Raw genomic sequence first — 21,026 nt, 5'->3', positions numbered from 1 at the left:
TACAAATATTTTGTGCTGACATATGACCAAATTATCCTATATATACATACATATATATGTTGCGGATAATACATAAATACATATAAAAATTCTATAGCATAATATATATTTCTGTTAATTCATATATTATTTAGACATCTATCTCTCTCTCGCTATGTCTATCTGTCTGTCTCATTGTGTCTGTCTGTCTCTCTCTATTTGTCTGTCTCTATCAATCTGTCTGTCTCTCTATCTATCTGTCTCTTGTTCTGTCTATCTGTTTGTCTCTCTCTATCTATTTGTCTGCCCGTCTGTCTCTCATTCTGTCTGCCTGTCTCTCTATCTGTCTATCTATCTATTTGTCCGTCTGTCTGTCCCTCTGTCTCTCATCCTGTCTATCTTTCTGTGTCTCTATTTGTCTGTCTATTTGTCTGTCTGTCTATCCCTCTGCCTCTCACTCTGCCTATTTGTCTGCCTCTATCTATTTCTGTCTGTCTGTCTGTCTATCTATCTGTCTGTCTCTCATTCTGTCCATCTGTCTGTCTGTCTATCTATTTGTCTGTCTGTCTCTCTATCTATCTGTCTGCCTCTCTATCTGTCTATCCATCCATCCATCCCAATAAGTTGATGTGGACTCCATCTATCACATACACACCGAGTGTGAGATTCCAGGTGCGGTCTGGATCCCCTGTCTTCACGCTTCAGGTGCGGTTGGGCCGGTTCTGCCCGGGTTTGTCCTCAACCCCGCTCCCCACTCCCAAGCACCGGGCTCCCTCTGTCCTTACACATCCCAGTCTCAGCGCCCAGACCGGGACTCTGCTGTCCCGAATGCTCCTTTCCATTCCTGCAGGGGAAAAAAAAAACGTTACAAATAGATTTTACAAATGGTGTTTTGATCTTAAATACATAAGGGACAGATTAGAGGGTCTGGCTAAGACTGGTGACTGTGTCTGTCTATAATTAAAAGTGGGAGTTCTGTTTATCTATCCCAGGGATGGTGGTTTGCCTCTTCCTCTTTCTTTCTCTCTCTCTCACACACACTCTTTCTCTCTCTCTCTCTCACTTTCTCTCTCTCTCACACACACACTCTTTCTCTCTCTCTCCCCCCACCCCCCTTCATTCTTCAGGCTGTCACTCCAAAGAGGAGGCGCAGTACCTGGGAGAGGCTGCGCGCCGCCGGGGCTGGCGGGGGCGCGCTTTTGGAGATTCAAGCCAAAACTGACAGCTCAGGCAACGGGCGTGCTTGCATCAGGAGTGCACCCCCCCCTCCCCAACATTACCCAACCCCAACCTCCCAAAGAAACCAAACCTGCCGTGTAAAAATGCCTATTGGACTCGACGCCCCCCTTGGAAGAGCCGAGCCCGAGACCTAACGCCACAATCTGCGCCCGGAGGGAGCCTCCGCCGCCGTCTCGCCACGTTTACCCCGAAGTGTGTAAATGACAGGGCTCAAATTCCGACGGCACTCGGGCGTGTTTTGACCGACAGAAGCGATCAAATTCCTTCGTCAAACGGTAAGGGATGTGAAATCTATTCCTATTTCAGCCACCTTTTGGATTGTGAAACCGACTCACATTTAGATGCAACAGACATTTCGACAACCTTAAGGATTAAAACACAGTTTCTAACATGAACAACAATGTTCCTATTATCAGAAATAGATCGAAGGTGAAATGTCAGTCGGGCATCAGCGGTGTGAATAACAATTTAATTGCGTCTCCAGCCCATATTTGATCTATTCTCAAAATACAATTTTACAGGACAAAATATTCCTCAGATCGGTGCTCTGGTGAGATGTCCGTTTGTGAAAGGCACATACACGTTGATTATCCTTTAATTAATATTTCATGACACACATAACTCCCACCCCTCAAACAGAAAGCCCCAGTAACGAAATCTCGTGATTATGAAAGGAAATTGATTTAAAGCCGGCGATTGACGAGTCAGAAATGATTCATAAATCCCCCGCTTTAAACGCCAAACGACATTTTTCGATTGCAATCATCCTGAACGCGATACAAGAATCCTTTGATTTACAGACGGGCGCTTCTAATTTGATACAGTGTCAATCTCACACTGATAACACTCCTGTTACCCCATCCTACACGATAGGCTGAATTGTTTGAAATCATATTGTTAGTTAGAAACACAAGCCTCAGTTCCGAAATTCAGTATTTCATAGTTAAAAATGCAAACTGGGGGAATAATCCCAAATATGGACTATGGCTAGAGACGGATTTTACTTCACGACAGAAATTATTTCACAGGTTCTCTTGCTCTTTCGCCCCAATCTTGTACGATGCAGCAGAGTCAATTTAATATTACCCTTTCTAAAATTCCAAACTTTATAACTTGCCAGGATGTTTTTGTCTAATGTGCATTTGGGAAGTTGATGTTGACGGTTGGAGGACAATTTAAAAAGCCGCTGATCCTCCTATATCTATCTCTCTCCTCCCCCAGCCCCCATTCCGGCCAGAGACTGGACATGGCAAATCTCAAAATAAACCAGGGCCACGTTTGAGTCTTAACTCGTCAAATTGCAATCGCTTCCAGTCGGCGGCTTGAATCAGCCCCGGAACAATAAGAATCACCTGTATTTTTGTACACATCAGCGTCAAAATTTGCTTTTTAAGTAACTCTCTCCTCCCCGAGCCTTGATTTTTAAGATCAATCCCAGCAAGCGGAATAAATCCCGTTATTTTAATTGATTGCTTACGGCGTATTTATTACCATCTCTCCCTCTCTCTAAAAAGGACAGGGATTCCTGCACATTTGGAAGTGTGTGTTTGTGTGTGCTGGGGAGGGGACACGAACAGGGTGTTGAGATGCGGGTCGTGTGTGCTTTAATTGGATGTCATGGTGTATTATTGCCGGGCTAATGAGAAGCCGCCTGGGAGCCGGCTTCCTGAATCCTGTGGACAGAGGGGTTGGGAAGACTTTGAGGGGGCGCGTCCCGTGTTGTTGAAAGGTTTTAGAGAGGGTAAATAAGGAGAAACTGTTTCCGCTGTCAGAACGGTCGGGAACCAGAGGGCACGAGTTTCAGGTAATTGGTGAAAAGGAGAGGGAGGGGCAGGGAGAAGGAGGGAGAGGGAGAGGGAGAAGGAGGGGGAGAGGGAGTTAGATGTTCTTTTGAAGACACCGAGTTGTGACCTGAAATGCAGTTTCACCTTCAAAAGCGATCTGGATAAAACTGGAAGGTGAAATATTTGCAGGGCTGTGAGGAGGAGGGGGAGAGAGGGGGGAGGGAGGAGGAGGACAGAGGAGGAGGAGGAGAGAGGGAGGAGGAGGAGAGGGGGAGGGAGGAGGAGGAGAGGGGGAGGGAGGAGGAGGAGAGGGGGAGGGAGGAGGAGGAGGAGAGAGGGAGGGGAGGAGGAGAGAGGGAGGAGGAGGAGAGAGGGGGCGAGAGGAGGAGGAGGGGAGGGAGGAGGAGAGGAGGAGGAGGAGAGAGGGAGGAGGAGGAGGAGAGAGGGAGGAGGAGGAGAGAGGGGGCGAGAGGAGGAGGAGGGGAGGAAGGAGGAGAGGGAAGGAGGAGGAGAGAGGGAGGAGGAGAGAGGGAGGAGGAGGGGAGGAAGGTGGGAGGAGAGAGGGGGAGGGAGGAGGAGGAGGAGGGGAGGAAGGTGGAGGAGAGAGGGGGAGGAGGAGGAGAGAGGGGAGGAGGAGGAGGAGAGAGGGGGAGGGAGGAGGAGGAGAGAGGGGGATGGAGGAGAGAGGAGGGGAGAGGGAGGAGGAGGAGAGAGGGGGAGGGAGGAGGAGGAGAGAGGGGGAGGGAGGAGGAGAGAGGGGGAGGGAGGCAGAGGAGAAGAGAGGGAGAGGGAGGCGGAGGAGGAGAGAGGGGGAGGGAGGAGGAGGAGAGAGAGGGGAGGGAGGAGGAGGAGGAGAGAGGAGGAGGAAGGAGGAGGAGAGAGGGGGAGGGAGGAGGAGGAGGAGAGAGGAGGAGGAAGGAGGAGGAGAGAGGGGGAGGGAGGAGGAGGAGAGAGGGGGAGGGAGGAGGAGAGAGGGAGAGGGAGGCGGAGGAGGAGAGAGGGGGAGGGAGGAGGAGGAGGAGAGAGAGGAGGAAGGAGGAGGAGAGGGGGGGAGGGACTGAGTGCGACTAACCGGATAGCTCTTTCAAAGAGAGGGTACAGGCACGATGGGCCGAGTGGACTCCTTTAAAAAAAAATTCTTTCACGGGGATGTGGGTGTCTCTGGCTGGGCCCAGCATTTATTGCCCTTGAGAAGGTGGTGGTGGTGGTGGTGAGCTGCCCTCTTGAACCGCTGCCCTTGTGCTAGCTCTCCCGGTGGCATTGCCGTGGTACTGGGGGTGGGGGGGAGAGGGGGAGGGGGGTGGAGGGGGGGAGGTGGAGGGGAGAAGGGGGGGAGGGGGAGGGGGGTGGAGGGGGGAGGTGGAGGGGAGAAGGGGGGAGAGGGGGGTGGAGGGGGAGGGGGGAGTAGGGGGGTGAGGGGGAGGTGGGGGTGAGGGGTGGAGGGGAAAGGTGGGGGGAGTGGAGGGGGGAAGTGGGGGTGAGGGGGGAGGTGGGTGTGAGGGGGTGGAGGGGAAAGGTGGGGGGAGTGGAGGGGGGAAGTGGGGGTGAGGGGGGAGGTGGGTGTGAGGGGGTGGAGGGGGAGGGAGGGGGGAGTGGGGGGGAGGGGGCAGTGGAATGGGGGGTGGAGGGGGGAAGGGGTAGGGGGGTGGAATTGGGTGGAGGGTGGGGGGTGGAATGGGGGTGGAATGGGGGGATGGGGAGGGGGGTGGAATGGGGGTGGAATGGGGGGATGGGGAGGGGGGTGGAATGGGGGTGGGGGGTGGAATTGGGTGGGGGGGAGGGGGGTGGAATGGGGGGATGGGGAGGGGGGTGGAATGGGGGGGGGGGTGGAATTGGGTGGGGGGGCAGGGGGTGGAATGGGGGGAGGGGTGGAATGGGGGGATGGGGAGGGGGGTGGAATTGGGTGGGGGGGAGGGGGTGGAATGGGGGGAGGGGGAGGGGGTGGAATGGGGGGATGGGGGAGGGGGGTGGAATGGGGGGGGGGTGGAATTGGGTGGGGGGGAGGGGGTGGAATGGGGGGATGGGGAGGGGGTGGAATGGGGGGGGGTGGAATGGGGGGAGGGGGAGGGGGGTGGAATGGGGGGATGGGGGAGGGGGTGGAATGGGGGGGGTGGAATGGGGGGAGGGGGAGGGGGGTGGAATGGGGGGGATGGGGAGGGGGGTGGAATTGGGTGGAGGGTGGTGGGGTGGAATTGGGTGGGGGGGGAGGGGGTGGAATGGCTGTGTGGCTCTGCCAGGCTCTGTGTGTTTGCCCAATGCTGGAATGTGAGGAATAAGCTGGTGTAACCGGTCTGTGCGTTTCCCTTTCTCCTCAGAGGGGCCGAGATGGTGACTAAGCTGCTGTACCTGAGCGCCTGCTGCCTGGCTGCTGCCCGGGTGGCTCGGGGTTGCCCCATGCCCTGCGTGTGCCAGGACAAGTACTCGCACCAGTTCGCCGACTGCGCCTACAAGAACCTGGCCGCCGTGCCCCGGGGGCTACCGCCCAACGTGACCACCCTCAGCCTGTCGGCCAACAAGATCCAGGCGCTGCGGCGAGACTCCTTCTCCGGGACGGTGCAGGTGACCTCCCTGTGGCTGGCGCACAACGAGATCGGCCGGCTGGAGGCGGGGTGCCTGGCCTCTCTGCAGCAGCTCAAGAACCTGGACCTGAGCCACAACCGGATGGTGGAGTTTCCCTGGGGGGACCTGAGGAACCTGACGGCGCTGCAGCTCCTCAAGATGAACAACAACCTGATGGTCGACCTGCCCGGGGACGCCTTCGACCACCTGAGGGACCTGCGCTCCCTGCGCATCAACAGCAACCGGTTCCACACCCTGTACGAGGGCACCTTCGACTCGCTGGGCTCCCTGTCCCACCTCCAGATCTACAGCAACCCCTTCTCCTGCGGCTGCCGCCTAGAGTGGCTCAGGGGCTGGATCCTCCAGGCTCTCATCTCCATCCCGGAGAGGCAGGACATCGTCTGCTGGGAGCCCCCGGGGCTGAAGGGGACCCCGGTGGTGGAGCTGCCCGACTTGCGCTGCAGGGCTCCGGGGGTTTCTCTCCTCTCCCAGCCCAGCAACCCCCGGGCCGAGTTCCCCGAGGGTTCCAGCCTGGCTTTGCACTGCAACGCCAGCGGGAACCCCCCGCCCCAGCTCCGCTGGAAGATCCGCACGGCCGGCAGGGGAGGTGGAGATGGAGCTGGACCACCCCAAGCAGAGGCGGGGGCCGCTATGTGCTCCTCAAGAACGGCACCCTGGTCATCCCCAGTTTGTCCAAGGCTCAGGAGGGTCGCTACACCTGCCTGGCCAGCAACCCCATGGGAAGCAACGACTCCTCCCTCAATGTGCTGGTGACTCCCTCCCCGAAGCACGACCCCGGTTACAGCAAGGGTCCCCGTCCTGAGCCCCGGCCCCCAGGGGAAGCCCGACCTGACCATGGCCAAGAACAGCGTCCTCAAGCCAGAGGGGAAAGAGCGGTCAGCGGTCGCCCCCACCACCACCGCCGTCCTCCTCCTCCCGGCCGAGGGAGCCACCTCGGCCACACCCGCCGCCCAGGACTGCGCCCAGAAGGAGGGCAGCCACTACATCTCCAACCACGCCTTCAACCAGAGCTCCCAGATGAAGCAACACACCTTCGACTTCGGGGTGATCGCCCTGGACGTGAGGGAGACCGACGCCAGGGTCCAGTTGACCCCATTCCAGAAACCCGCCCGCCACAACCTGCAGATGCTGTACCTGTGCATTGAGGAGGGGGGCAAGGAGGCTGCAGTGGTCCAGTGGTCAACCATTGAAAGCGGCGTCAACTCCTACCGCTTCCAGGGCTTAACCCCGGGCTCCAATTACACCCTGTGCCTCACCTACACCGGGCCAGACTGCCAGGTCCAGGTGGTCTTCACAACCAAGAGGAAGATCCCATCCTTGCTGATAATGATCGTGGTCAGTTGCTTCCTCCTGGGCTTGGCCACCATCCCTCTGCTGGGAGCAACCTGCTGCCACCTCATGTACAAGTACCGGGGCAAGACCTACAAGCTCATCATGAAGACCCAAGTCCCCGGGGAGCTGGGCAAGAACGAGCCCAGCATCTTCGAGGCCAGCGCTTCGTTCCCGGGCTCCGACAAGCTGTACCAAGCCAGCGAACCGGGGGACGAGAGCGCGGCCGCCGACTCCCAGAGCAAAGCCAACCAGGAGGAGTTCGAGGCGGGTTCCGAGTACAGCGACCGGCTGCCCCTGGGCGCAGAGGCTGTCAACATCACCCAGGAAATTAACGGCAACTACAGGCGGCCGGTGCGCTGATTCCCGGCCGGCGGGAGGAGGAAAATCGCGCACTAAACCTTCGAACAAGCCCACCAGACCTGTGGACCTCCCCAGGCGCCGTAACCCCATCATCCCAGGATTTTTGTTATTGATACTTGACAGAAATGACTTCCTGGCATTCCTAAAAGAGAGAGAGAGAGAGACCAATCTAGGCATCCACAGGGAATCTCCCATTCTGCCCACTGGGACCAAAAATGCAATCGAGACCAGCTTTGGAGAAAGCTGCAGAAATATTGTCAAGATATATTGGTGCTTTATCAGTTAAAAAAAACCCATCGCATTGTCTCTCCTTTTGTAGAGTCCCCCCTCCCCGCCCCTGTGCAACATGTCTGTCACCCAGTGCACTGCAAACCTCTCTCCACTCCCCACAGTTTATCTAGTGAACGTGTTTATGTGTTTTCTCTCGGTGTTAACTACAAGTGCAATGTTGTTAAGTTACATTTCACCAGCAGATTCTGCACCTCGCTGCCAGAGCTGAAGCTGTGTTCGTGTTAAGAGATTAGTCCGTTCTATAATGCCGGTGATGTTTTTTTTTAACCTGTGCGCACAAAAGGGTGCATTAGGTGTTAAGAAGGAGGGGGTCGGAGGGATTCTCCGCTGCCTCTGTTGAGCGATCTCGTTGTGGGGTCTGGTGTGTGTGTGTGTGTATGGTGTCTGCTTTAACCTCCAACCAACCCCCGCTCCTCTCCGCCCTTTTTGATATTCATCTGTCTCTGTATTCAATAAAAAGGGGAAAAAATAAATAAACTCATAGCAAAGTGCAGATCCAATTCTTGTTCGCAATCGGTCCCAATTCTTCACCATTGACAGGAGATCCACTTCGCTGGTATGATCATGTCCAATTCACTCCGTCACTGATGGCTGTGCATTCAGCTGCCTGGGCCCTTCCCAGGACTTTCCATCTCCCCGGGTGATCCCCCACCCCCCACTGTAGCCCCCACGCAAGGACCGGGGGGTCCGGAAATTCAAACTTCCGATGGACCCCTGCACTAGGAACCAACCCCATACTCGGAAACTGCCTGTGTTCTGACTCTCTCGTAGCAGAATCGTTACCAGAAAAAGTTAGAAGAATTAAAATCGCTTCCAACTCTTGGGTAATTGTAGTATTGAACCCCCCTCCCCACCCTGAACACGGCCCCTCAACTACTCCCCCACCACCCAAACCCCCTCTTCCCAATGCCCAGACTACGCCCCCCCCCAACTCCCCACTACCCTCTGACTAAGCACCAGAACCTCCCACTGACCACCCAGCCTCCCTGACCCATCCTACTCCACCACTGACCACCCGCACCATCCTCCCCAACCCATCAAACCCCTCCCCCGACCCACTCCCCCCTCCCAGCCACATACATTCTCCATGGCCTCTCAAAGTGGCTGGGACCTTTAAACTTGCCTGCATCAGGGCAGCTAGTGCCATTATAGAGGGGGGGGCTTGTCTTCACTTCCCCCAGTGCTGCTGCACTCGACAAGAGAGGATTCCGGAACAGCTGCACTGCACTATTCTCACCTGGCCCGAGTCTGAAGGTCAGATGAGAAAGGTACAGTTGCATTCTGGTGTAAGCAAAAAGGAACTAGTGGCAATCCGATTCTCCACTCCTCAGAAGCTCTGGGCTCAGAATACCCTCCCCAAGCCTCTCTGCCTCATCACCTTTCTCTCCTCCTTTAAGGCATTCCTTAAAACCTACATCTTTGACCAAACTTTTGGTCACTGGGAATTTTGCTTTTGACCTCCTGCTGAGTGCCTCAGATGTCTTATTACATTAAAGGCACTTGGTAAATACAAATGTTATACAGGTTGAGCTGGAATAAATCAAACACTGTGTGCAGGAAAGGCCACAGAAAACTTATAAGCTATCATTATGAGCCAGCAGAGAGAACTTAGATACAAAATGAAAGAGGTTTTCATCTTTCTTGATCCCAGCCCTCCAGACAAGTACCCCACGGCCTTCTACTGTCTTCTCATGGGGTTTCCCTTGGACCTCAAGTGTCTTCCCATTATAACCCTGCCCACCAACCTAAATAGGCACCGAGTTTAGTTTCCCTTCCAAAAGATGTTATGACTGAAAAGGCAAATCCCCACAGCACTGCAACAACTCAAGAAATGGGAGCAGGAGTAGACCACATGGCCTGCCCACTATTCAATATCATAGCTGACCTTGGTCTTCAACTCCACTTTCCCCGCCTGCCTCCCTGTATCCCTCGGTTCTCCTGAGACCAAAAATCTGTCCATCCCAGCCTTGGATCCATTCAACACCGGAGCATCCACAGCTCCCTGGGACACACAAATCCAAAGATTCACAGTGAAGGAATTTCTCCCCATCCCTGTCCTAAAATGATCGGCCCCTTATCCTGAGACTGTGCCCCCGTGTTTTAGATTCCCCCGGCCAGCGGAAACAATCTCCCAGTGTCCACCCTACCCAGCTCCTTCAGAATATTGCATGTTTCAATGAGAAAATATGCATTATATGGTCAGCCTAGATTACATATTCTAGACAAGCTAGCACCAGGGAGCTAACAGGTTATACGTTCCATTCAGGTTAACATTGACATGAGTCCTCATCTAGCAGAAAGTTGCAGTCAGAAAATAAAGAACTAATAATATTCCCCAGTTGCTGTAAAGAAAGACTTGCATTGATATAACATCTTCCCCAACCCTCAGGATATCCCAAAGCAATTCACAGCCAATGTATATTTGGAAGTGTACTTGTAATTGAAATGTATGAGGCACTATAGCCAATATACACATAGCAAGCTCCCCAAACAGCAGTGTAATAATGACTAGAACAGTTTTCAGTAATGTTGGTTGAGATAAATATTATCCAACTTCGTTGTTCTTCTTTGAAGGTGTGTTTTCAGGGTGCAGCTAAGGAGGCAGACAGGACTTCAGTTTAACATCTCAGCTGAACAATAGCATCCCTGACAGTGTAGCGCTCCCTCAGTACTACACAAGGGAGTCAGCCTCGATTTTATGCAGGAGCGGGAGTCAAAACCACAACCCGCTGAATCAGAGGCAAGAGATATACCATAAAGGTAAGTTAGGTTTTTAAAAAAAAATTTCGGAAAATGCTGAAAACATTCAGCAAGTCAGATAGCGGCTGGGTGTCACTGAAGGTTATACATTTTTTTCTTTATTCTTTCATGGGATGTGGATGTCACTGGCAAGGCCAGCATTTGTTGCCCATCCCTAATTGCCCTTGAGCTGAGTGGCTTGCTAGACCATTTCAGAGGGCAGTTAAGAGTCAACCACATTGCTGTGGGTCTGGAGTCACATGTAGGCCAGACCGGGTAAGGACGGCATATTTCCCTCCCTAAACAATATTAATGAACCAGGTGGGTTTTTACAACAATCATCGATAGCTATCATGATCACCACCATTGAGATTAACGTTAACTTCCAGATTTATTAATTGAATGCCGTGGTGGGATTTGAACCTATGGGAAGAATTTTCCCATCGCCGAGCTGGGGCGGGGCCCGCTCGCCGATGTGTAAAATTACGCGTGGTGACATCGGGCGGGAGTCCCGGTGTCACCTAGATTGTCGGTTCAGTGGGCACGCAGCCACATCAGCTGAGCACCCACCGAACTGTCAAAGGCCTATTAAGGCCATTAAGAAAGTCATTAAAGCTGTTAAGAATGCTGCCCGTGCAACCTTAAGGCTGGCGGTGGTGGGGGGCAGGCAAAGAGCCCAGGCAACCTTCACGTTTTCAATGAAACCTCATCCATGGGCGGGGTGAGGTTTCATGAAGTGTTTTCAAATGTAATAACAATTTATACTTTTATTCTTTGACATGATAGTGTCACATGAGGGGACGTGTTTTAAAGTAGTGTTACAAACCTTCATTTCAAACTTTAGCACTGAAGCCAATCTCCCTGAGGCACCTCCCTGCCTTGGGGAGATCGCTGTGCTCTTTCGTGCGCATGCGTGAAAAAAGCGCAGGGAATTCCCACACCCCTCCAGCCTGCACAGGGAGTGCTCAGCGCTTCCGGGTGTGCGCCACGCTGGGCGGGCCTTAATTGGCCCACCCATGTAAAATGGCAGCACGCACCCGATCGAGAGGTGCCGATCCGGTTTGTGCTCACTCCTGCCCACCCCCACACAACCCCCCCGACGGGGGGAATGTTCTCCCCTATGTCCCCACAGCATCAGTTCAAGGCTCTGGAATACTAATCCATTGACATTACCACTACACCGACATCTCTCCCAATAGAAGATTGTCATAGAAGATGAACATGGGAACTTGTCCACACTTTACGCCCATCTCTAAGGGTTTCTGTTACTTCTGTGAATACAGAGGGCCCAAAGTGACCATCGGATGTACCTCAGTCCTTGCTGGGTATGGTCTTTGTTCTATGTAACCAGGGCAGCATGAATGAAAATCAAATTTCCCTATGGCGAGTCCCCACAATCACAAACATAACCAACAACATGTTTGTACAGTGAGTGGATCTCTACAATACATCCATACAGTGTCAGATTCTTCTATACTGACCCACTGTGCTACAAGTTTATCATGTGTGACTCTACTAAATTACCATACACGACTGTAATGGAAGATTGAGAGTTGTCTATGCAGCAATGTATATTCTGGGCTTTTCTCTGGACTCTTTTGGAAATTCATGTTTTTAACCTCCTGGTAACAATTTGAGGAAATATTGCCTTAAGTCACTAGGTTCATACAGCAAGAGCAACATGTCATTTCCATATAAATGGATTTTGAAAAAAAAAATCCACAATGTTTCAAATGTAGCAGGTCAGATCAATCAGAATTAAATTATTCAAGAAGGACCTTTGGGAGCTGGGGCTACCCCTTGTGACAGGAGGGGGAGGGGCGGAAACAGGAGAATGCAAATGGAAGCCCCCATTTCATCACCAGAATACATCTTCCTCCAAATAGGTTAAAGGGATACTTAACACTGGAGGTTTAAAACTAACTCAACAGGGCTGATCAGTACCAGTGTCCTGGTTTTTGCAGCCAGTGCTGTTGGGTACAGGCCAATCCCATCACAACACCTAACACTAAAACCAAAAATCAATAGCTGGTAGCTTCAAACAATGCCTGTGAAATGCCAGTTGCTGGTACTATTAAGCCCATGTGTGGTGCTAACTTTATTGCCATGAAATGACAGACGGGCACCATGACCTGTAGCAGGTGCCTTCACTAATGCCACCTCCTCTGAAGGTTGCCAATGTTTTAGGATGGCTTCTCAAATCCTAGTTGCTGGGTGAGCACTTGCCATAGGATGGCTGCCTATTTCATTACAGGCACAATAATTTATCTGGAGGGTAATTTGATAATTACCATTTACATACTGCAGTTCACCGAGGCAGTCCTGCTTCCTACAATTCACCCTGTGTTCCCCTCACTATTGCATCTGCCCTCAGTAGCTGTGCCTTCAACCAGCGGAGTCCTAGGGCAGAAGTTTTCCGTTGGCGTGCGGGGGGCAAGGCCTGCTCACCGATGCGGGATGATGTCGGGTGGAACTCCCGATGTCACCCAGCGTCATTTACATTTTCAGGTTGGCAGGGGCACAGTCGAGTCGGATGCGCTCCCGCCGACCTGTCAACGGCCTATTAAGGCCACTAAGGAACCAATTCAGCTCATTAATGGACCTGCCTGTCCAACATTAAAAGGTTGGCGGGCAGGTTGGGAGCCCAGGCAGGCTTGTGAAAAAAAACATGAAACATCATCCACTGGCGAGATGAGGTTTCATGAGGGTTTTTAAATTTTAATGAAAGGTTGCAATAAAAGTTATGGATGTGTCCCAGCTCATGTGAGACATTTTAAACATTTTTATTAAAAGTTTTAAATCGGAGCTGATCTACCTGAGGCAGCACTTAGCCTCAGGGAGATCTGTGCGCTCTTTTGCGCACTTGCGTGAAAGAGCGCATTCCCGGCTGAGGGAATCCACATCCCCCCCACCCCGAACAGGGAGTGCATAGCACTTCCTGGCGGACATCATGCTGGGCGGCCCTTAATTGGCCCGCCCACATAAAATGGCGGCACGCTCCCGACTGGGGGCGCCGATCGGGAGCTCGCCCGCTCGTGCCCACTCCCGCTCTTCCGACAGGGGGAAGATTTTTCCCCTAAGCTACAAAATTCCGTCCTCAAACCTCTTCACCTCTCTCACCCTTCCTTTAAGAAACTCCCTAAAACCTATTCCTACGGGCAAGTGTCCTGATGTTTCCTTTGACTCAGTATCAATTTATTTTTGTCTGACAATACTCCTGTGAAGTGCCTTGGGGAATTTTACTAATTTAAAGAAGGCACTGTATAAATGCAAGTTGAAATCCTATCTCAGTGTGAAGGATTGTATAGGTACTTGACTGCACCTAGCAACAGATAGTGTAATTTGAAAACAAAAGGAGCAAGCATTCAGATACCAGAAAGTGTGCGAATCCTTGTTGGAGATGAAAAAAAGACCCCTCAAATTTATAGAAAAGTCTGAAATCAGTTTAAGCTTCATCATAATGATTGTATTTTATTTTATAAACAGTGAAAGTTAAAACAACAGCACAGTAAAATACATGTCTGCCATGTCAAAGAAAGGTCACACATCTCACAAGGTAAAGTGATAAGTCAGTGCTATGCATTAAAGGCACCTTTGGATATTTTGACTCATTGGAAACAAAGGCAAAAAATATTTTTAAAAAAACACTCCGGAACGATTGAGTCCACAGTCCAACGTTAATCCTGCAAGAACTTCAAATGTTTTTGAGGGCAGGAATAGGGGCAGCAGGCACGAGGGTATACATTAAAAAGGAATCATAATCTTACAAACCTTTACAAAGTTTTAAAGGCATTTAACCCCTTCTATATCAGTGATGTGTGCTGAATTAACAGACCAAGGCATTATCAACATCAAATGGTGGTTCCAAAAAAACTTAAAGATAGCCAAGCTGCCCCATCTTTTATATGGCAAATAAATCAACAGGTAACAGGCAAAACCTTTCCACACTTACCATCATAGAGCCTGGCATCAAACTCTACAATACTGGAATCTCATGGATACAAGTATTCTCGGCTTCTAACTTTTATCATTACTTGCTCAAATGTCAATGTCATTTTGAACGTGCAGGACAGAATGAACCAGATTCCCCTTCATTCACTTACTGTAGGGCTTTATATTTCAATATTACCGAGCAAAAAAGCTCCTTGAAGTGACACAGTCCTGTAAGGAACATGCCAGTTACTTCAATACCATTGGCTTTATGTTGCACACCACAACAACTCTCAGGTCAAACCCCATTCAACAGGAAACTGCAAAATATTTTCGCTTTAGTTCACCAGAGTGAATGACCAAACATAGCGTGTATGTGATCACAGCAGAGGGCTCTCAAGCTAACTGAAGATCATGCAATAAATTACACTAGTCATGGATCAGACAGGCTTTAAATTGCGCCTGATCTTACAAGTGGTCACCCATATTTGCAGAGCTTCATAATTTTACCACCATCTGGATTCGAGGAAAGGACACTGGTTTCAGACCAGTCACTTAGCTGTATGGACTTGAGTATTGCTGAAAAAAGAGACATGTTGTTGAAGCTTTTTGTCTTGCACTCATCAGGACATATGCAAGAATGCCAAATTTCAAAGGAAGCAACTATTTATACTGCATGAGAAAAGGGTGCTGATTGGTTGGCAAGTTGACTCTCCATGGTGACACCTCGGCCAGAGTCGACTTGCCAACCAATCAGCACCCTTTTTTCATGCAGTATAAATTGATGCTTCCTTTGAAATTTGTCATTCTTGTACCTGTCCTAATGAGAGCAAGACAAAAAGCTTCAACAACATGTTATTTTATCCAGCAATGCCACAAGACTCTGCAGCTCCTAGTTTAATCAGATAACCTGTGGTTTTGCCTTGATTTTCACATGGTTGTGCAGGATTTGATGGGTCTACATGGACCTAAAGGGGTTTCATCAATTGCCGTAAAGCCAGGACCCTCAAATTAGCTTGAAACACTGGAGGCAGAGAATTTGGTGGGTTTGGCAACCTCTTAGCACCAAGCTCCCTTTCAAGCAAAGGTAAGTTATCTATCAAATCTCAAATGGCCAATGACACTCTGGCATGTGTAAATTTAATAGCAACATTTTAACCCTCAGATCAGTTTTGAATCATCTCAGCAAGGGACAGCTGGCTGAGATCATTCCCAATTTTACCTAGTGATGGGTTTTGGTGTATGCTATGCCAGAATGCAAGAAGTCAGACTTTTGATCAGCAATCACACTCGGTGATGAGCTATAGGAGTGCCTGGCTTCATTTCCAAATTAAAACTCATTTCCAATTCCCTCGGCATAAGAGTAGGACATTCCTGCCATTATATTCTGTGCATTGAGCTGCAATTACATTGCGGGAGCAGTAATCACAGGCAATAAAGCTGCAAAGAAAGAAAGGTTACCGATATAAATTATGCAGGAGAGAGGTTAAACTTTTCTATAATTCTTGGCATTTTAGAAATGCCAAGATTTCAAAACTTTGCATGTTATTTTAACAATTCCTAAACTAGTAAACCCAGATACTTACAACTGCAGAACAGAATAGCTTTCATTTTAAAAATATTTATGACACATAATAATTGATGACACTTGGGGAGATTTGCTATAGCTGTTTAAAGTGCAAACTGCACCCTAAGACATAGCGTAAGCTCTCTATAGTGACTCGTTATCTCAGTGGTTGTTTGTAAAAATTCAAAACGAGTCCACTTAACCATTAGTAACAAAGTCCAATAGTTAGAAAAGCAAGTAAACCATGTTACAAATACACAACCACTAAAAAAGTGACCATAGAGCTACCTACTGGCCAACTCTAACTATACTGTGACCGTTGTCATGGCAAATGCTAATGGGGAAATATGACCAATCATTGCAACAGGAAGTAATGTGTAGACATGGTGTATGCAACCAATGCAAGGTGTTTTTTTTTTCAAACTGTATAGATACATGATTGGCCTCCTGGACTGCATCAATGAGGAACACTGATTTATACAGGATCTTATGCCTTTTCACACAGTTCAGATTTAACAAAAATATTTGTGCTGAGTTTGGAAGAACTTTTCAGCTCCCCATTTGTAATTACATTAGTAGCTGTGGACCTCCTGCAGTTAACCAACGAAGGATTGTTTAGGAGGGTGTACGTCAAGCTCCATCTTGCCAGAGCTCGTTTGGATTTTGTCATCTTCGTACATTTCTGATCGGGCACCAACTGAATTCCTGCTGTCAAAAAAACCACACACACATAACACACATCACAATAGTTCATGGATGCTTGAAAGCCATCATGTACAACATGTAGCAAAACGTACAGCGATATAGGAAGTAGCGTTAGGTGAAGCCGAGGAGTTTCTCTGCAGTACAGGTAGAACAGCAGGCCAATGCAAAATTGTGGCTCTGCAGCACCATGAGTGATGGGGGGTTGCAATTATGACAAGTTTACATAGGCAGTTTACATTATAACATAGGACCCAGGAACTTACAATGGAGTGGGTGTAGGTGCAAGACTGAGAACCTAGAGATACAGGTGGGCATACAATGATAAATTTGTAGCATTTTATAGTACTATAGATTAAAATAGCCACTGGACAAATTTACAATTAGTGCTGGGAGATGGAAGCCTTACAGTGACAAGACTGTAATAATGTTCATACTGGCATTGGATATCTGAAAGCCCATTAACTGCTGTGCAGCTCCAAACTGCATTACTTTGATTACTCACCTATCACTGAGTCTGGAACAGTTTTATTTGGGTAGATTTCCTCAGTACCTGGCAATGTTAGACCCTGATCTGGGAAGTCTTGATATCGATCCCTCACTTTGATGATTTAAATTTGGAGGCTTTCTCATGTCTAGTGTCATAGGAGGCAGACAAAGCTCATGTCTGTTTCAATGGCTAGTCTTACCTGGAACAGGTCCCTAGCCTGTGGCCGGGGGCTATAGTTTGAAGGGTACCACTCCACATCAAGCATGGCTGAAAGGGGACTCTCCCACTGGTGTATGGGAAGGATTTACAGATTGATACTCAACCTGTTTGGCCATGTTATAAATGCACCTTTGCAAAGAAAGTCTGGAGAGAGATGCAGTGGTTGCTGTCGAGGTTCATCCCGAGCAGTTCTGTGACACAGGACTCTGTGCTCTACGGGCTGTTCCCAGGGACACACACCGAGACAAACATCGACTGCAGCTGGAGGATCATCAACTCGGTGAAAGACGCGCTTTGGTCTGCCCGAAACTTGTTGGTCTTCCAGCACAAAGAGTTGTCCCCGACCGATTGTTGCGGACTGGCACAATCCAAAGTCCAGGACTACGTGCTGAGGGACGCACTAAAGCTTGGGGCAGCTGCCGCAAAGGCGCAATGGGGAAGGGTCGCTGTCTAAGACCTTTCTAATTTTTTTTTTTTTTATGTTATAAATGCACCTTCCATGGCCATCAAGTCCCAGAGTAGGACTCAAACCCAGAACTTCTGGCTCAGAGACAGGGTCACTGCCCACTGCACCACACTTTGATGAACATCAGAAAAAGAAGAAACACATATGTGTATCTGATTTCTCCATCAAATTCTAAACATTCAAAAATAAATCACCCAATTACTTTTCCAACATCTCCCCTTCCATTGTACAATCACTGACCTTCTTCAACAGATTTGCCTTTATCATTGCAGCTTCTCCCAGAACTTTGGGATTGGAGTAGGAGGAAGCAAAAAGCTTTCATCACTGGGTGGGACTGACTGGCCTCCACCTCCAGGAAGCTAGAGTAACAGCGATAGCCTTCAGAAAGAAAAAGACAATGATTCTCAATGCAGCATTCAATGGCTCTCGCTGCTATTGGTTCCTAGCTATTCAATAAATCACACTTGCATAGATGTAAGGGATTCTTTATTCTTTCACGGGATGTAGCTGTCGCTGGCAAGGCCCCCATTTGTTACCCAAGCCTAATTGCCCTTGAACTAAGTGGTTTGCTAGGCCATTTCAGAGGGCAGTTAAGAGTCAACCACATTGCCATGGGTCTGGAGTCACATGTAGGCCAGACCAGGTAAGGACGGCAGATTTCCTTCCCTAAAGGACATTAGTGAACCAGACAGGTTTTTTTAAAAAACAACAATTGATGATAGTTGCCATGGTCACCATTACTAATGACTAGCTTTATATTCCAGACCTGTTAATTGAATTTCTGCCATATTGGGAACCACGTTCCCAGAATATCCCTGGATTATTGGTCAAGTGACATTAACGCTGCCCCATCATCTCCTAGGGATGGCAATGCAAGTAATATAGTTGGGAATGTTTTCTGGAGCTTTTCCCATCTCCTAATGGTCATTACTAGGAGCAAGTCACTCACTGGATAGAAGAAGAAGAAGTAGTAAAGGGGCGAGGGGCTAAAAAAGGCACAATACCAGAATTCATATGACAGTCATATATGGAATTAGCCCAGGTTATGTGAATTCCCATGTTCAGCCCACTTGTGGGATTGACATAATAATCACTGCTTTCCCATCCCTGTACAAATGACATTGTTGGTGAATGTGTTGCCTCGTGTGGTGCTGAGGCGAAAAGACCAGGAAGACCCACCCCACAATTTGAGTGGACCGCTCACATGTAAATAAGATCATTTGGACAAGCGAAAGAAAGCGGTTAGAATCTGTGGAACAACGCAACAGCCACTACCTTCCAAAACTGGGGAAAATCAGAAATGATCTCAGAAATGTTAGCCAATCTCCTATGACGTTGCACATGGACTGTATTCATGTGAAGTAGGGTTAAAAGGGAAGGGGGTAATTGGATCAGGAAGCACAAACATTATTCAATCCCTATTATAAAGTCATACATTTAGTCCTGGTTATTATTTTGACCTTACATTGTTTATTATTAAATTGCAAAATGCACAGTTTGGAAGTCGGGGAACAGAGTTGCTTGGAGCCCGGAGCGGGACAGGCAGCAGAGTTCGGAGATGCAAAATTGTATTCGTACAAGGTTCTAGGATAATTGCAGTGATCGGTCACCAGCATTTTGCAATATAAATACAATGTTTCACTTCTAAACAAAAGGACAGAATGATAATATGAAAAACAATAGAACCACAGTCTCATTTATATCATTATTCGGTGTTCAATTGCAATGGAGACAGAAACTAAGAAACAAGAAATTTGGAATGATAAAGTTATGCTGTTGGTCTGTGTTGCATCAGGAATTTGACAAGAACATTTAATCAAATTGTTTGCAGGCAAACGCTTCAAGACCAGTTTTGGTTTAAGCTAAAATCGCAAACCTTCGTGTACAGCTTTGAAATTAAAGGCAATACACGCAGAGTTCTATGGTACAGTAGAGAGATACTAATGGAGGTTAAACCAAACAATGATACTAGAGAACATGAAGGAAGCAGCTCAAGAGAATTACCTGGGTCAAGAAACTCCGCCCCACGATTTATAAGGCCAAGGTCTAATCGACAAAAATGAACAATGTTGTACAGAGCTGTAAAGACCACTCTCCACACACCAGCAATGACCCCGATCAGGACATTGTAAGTGAAAAGCAGATACGTGAAGATGTACAGGCTTCGTCTACAGAGGAAGAGGAAGATAAGACATTAAAGGCATGTTGCACACACACACACACACACACACACACGTTCTCTCTAGGTACGGATTCCTTTCCCAGCTTTTACATCCAGACTGGGCGTTCATGAATGAAAAAGGTTCAATCAGCAAAGTCCCAACCCATCAGGAATGACTGCACCTGTGGACTGATCAAACAGGTGGGTCCCTTTGTTCCAAGGTTGAAGTACTGGTGATGGGCTGGCTGATGGCGTCTCATAGCCTTGTTTGGAATGTAGAGAGTGAACAAAAAGAAATATATGTGAGGACTGCCTGGGTTGGATCAGAGTGCTGGTTTTGGAAGGTCCCGAACTTCGGGAGTTAGCTTTCGATACCTTATAGCTTGAGCTGTTTGAACGAATTCAACTCAAGTTGGAGCTTGGGCAGGATTTGCAGCCTTCAGCTAGTCAAGTTAACTGGTCAAGTCTTGTGTTCTCTTTACTCCTCCTTCTAGCAGTGCCACCCAGTGCCAGGTCATTCCAATTAAACCATTCCGGACGAGGGACCAATTTTCCGACTAGTGATCTTCCTTTCCAAACAAACATTCAGCGCACACCCACTGTGTTCACAAGACATAATCAGCCATTCATAAAACAGCCCAGGGGGATTTAGCATTGAACACGGCCAGGATTTTCTGGTCCCACCAGAGGCGGGCAGGGTCATGGGCGGGATGGCAAAATTTGGAGAGGGGCCAAAAGTCAAGGCCGCAATGTCACACAACAGCACTGGCTGGAGAGCATGTCCACCTATTGCTCTCCTGGTTACCACTTATCCCTTCACCCAGAAGAGCAAAAACAAATTAACTGGTCACTTGTTTTACTGCCAGTTGTGGGACCTTGCTGTGTACAAATTGGCTGCCATGTTTCCTTGCGTCACAACATAGACAAAAAGAATCTCATTGACTACAAAGAGCTTTCGGGCATATGGACAGATGTACTTAAAATAAAAGTTCTTGCTTTCCAATGTCCCGGGTACTACCAACAGAAATTGGCAGCAAACTCCTTATCTGAAGGGACAGGAGAGCAAAATCATCTTTGTAACATGAGGCTATTCTAAATTGTAAATTTGTCAACAATTCTCTCCCCCCCTAAACCTCCTAGAACTCCAAGGCTAATGAATAGATTTTAATCTTACATCATAGGAAACC

At 49.0% G+C, this 21,026-nt stretch overlaps 2 protein-coding genes across 3 annotated transcripts in view; one reads left to right on the top strand and one right to left on the bottom strand.

Moving 5' to 3' along the window:
- Positions 1 to 5,327: 5,327 nt before the first annotated feature.
- islr2 (immunoglobulin superfamily containing leucine-rich repeat 2) lies at positions 5,328 to 8,057 on the top strand. The gene is given in 3 exon segments (XM_078532290.1): positions 5,328 to 6,192; positions 6,195 to 6,397; positions 6,399 to 8,057. Coding segments are annotated over 3 exon segments (1,944 nt in total). The 3' UTR covers positions 7,275 to 8,057.
- A 5,691-nt stretch (positions 8,058 to 13,748) lies between these two features.
- The window catches only part of stra6 (signaling receptor and transporter of retinol STRA6), a 43,743-nt gene continuing 36,465 nt past the window's right edge, over positions 13,749 to 21,026 (bottom strand). For both annotated transcript variants that reach the window (XM_078532289.1, XM_078532288.1), the window contains exons 16-18: positions 19,683 to 19,846; positions 17,919 to 18,056; positions 13,749 to 16,506 (exon numbers count right to left, since the gene is read on the bottom strand). In XM_078532289.1, the coding sequence (XP_078388415.1) occupies positions 16,289 to 16,506; positions 17,919 to 18,056; positions 19,683 to 19,846 (520 nt within the window). In that variant the 3' untranslated portion in view covers positions 13,749 to 16,288. The remainder of the gene's footprint in view (positions 16,507 to 17,918; positions 18,057 to 19,682; positions 19,847 to 21,026) is intronic.

The sequence above is a fragment of the Cetorhinus maximus genome, chromosome 30 (assembly GCF_964194155.1).
Source record: "Cetorhinus maximus chromosome 30, sCetMax3.hap1.1, whole genome shotgun sequence".
Taxonomy (NCBI): domain Eukaryota; kingdom Metazoa; phylum Chordata; class Chondrichthyes; order Lamniformes; family Cetorhinidae; genus Cetorhinus; species Cetorhinus maximus.
Note: the sequence above shows the minus strand (reverse complement) of the source record. Positions and strands in the feature narration are given on the sequence as shown.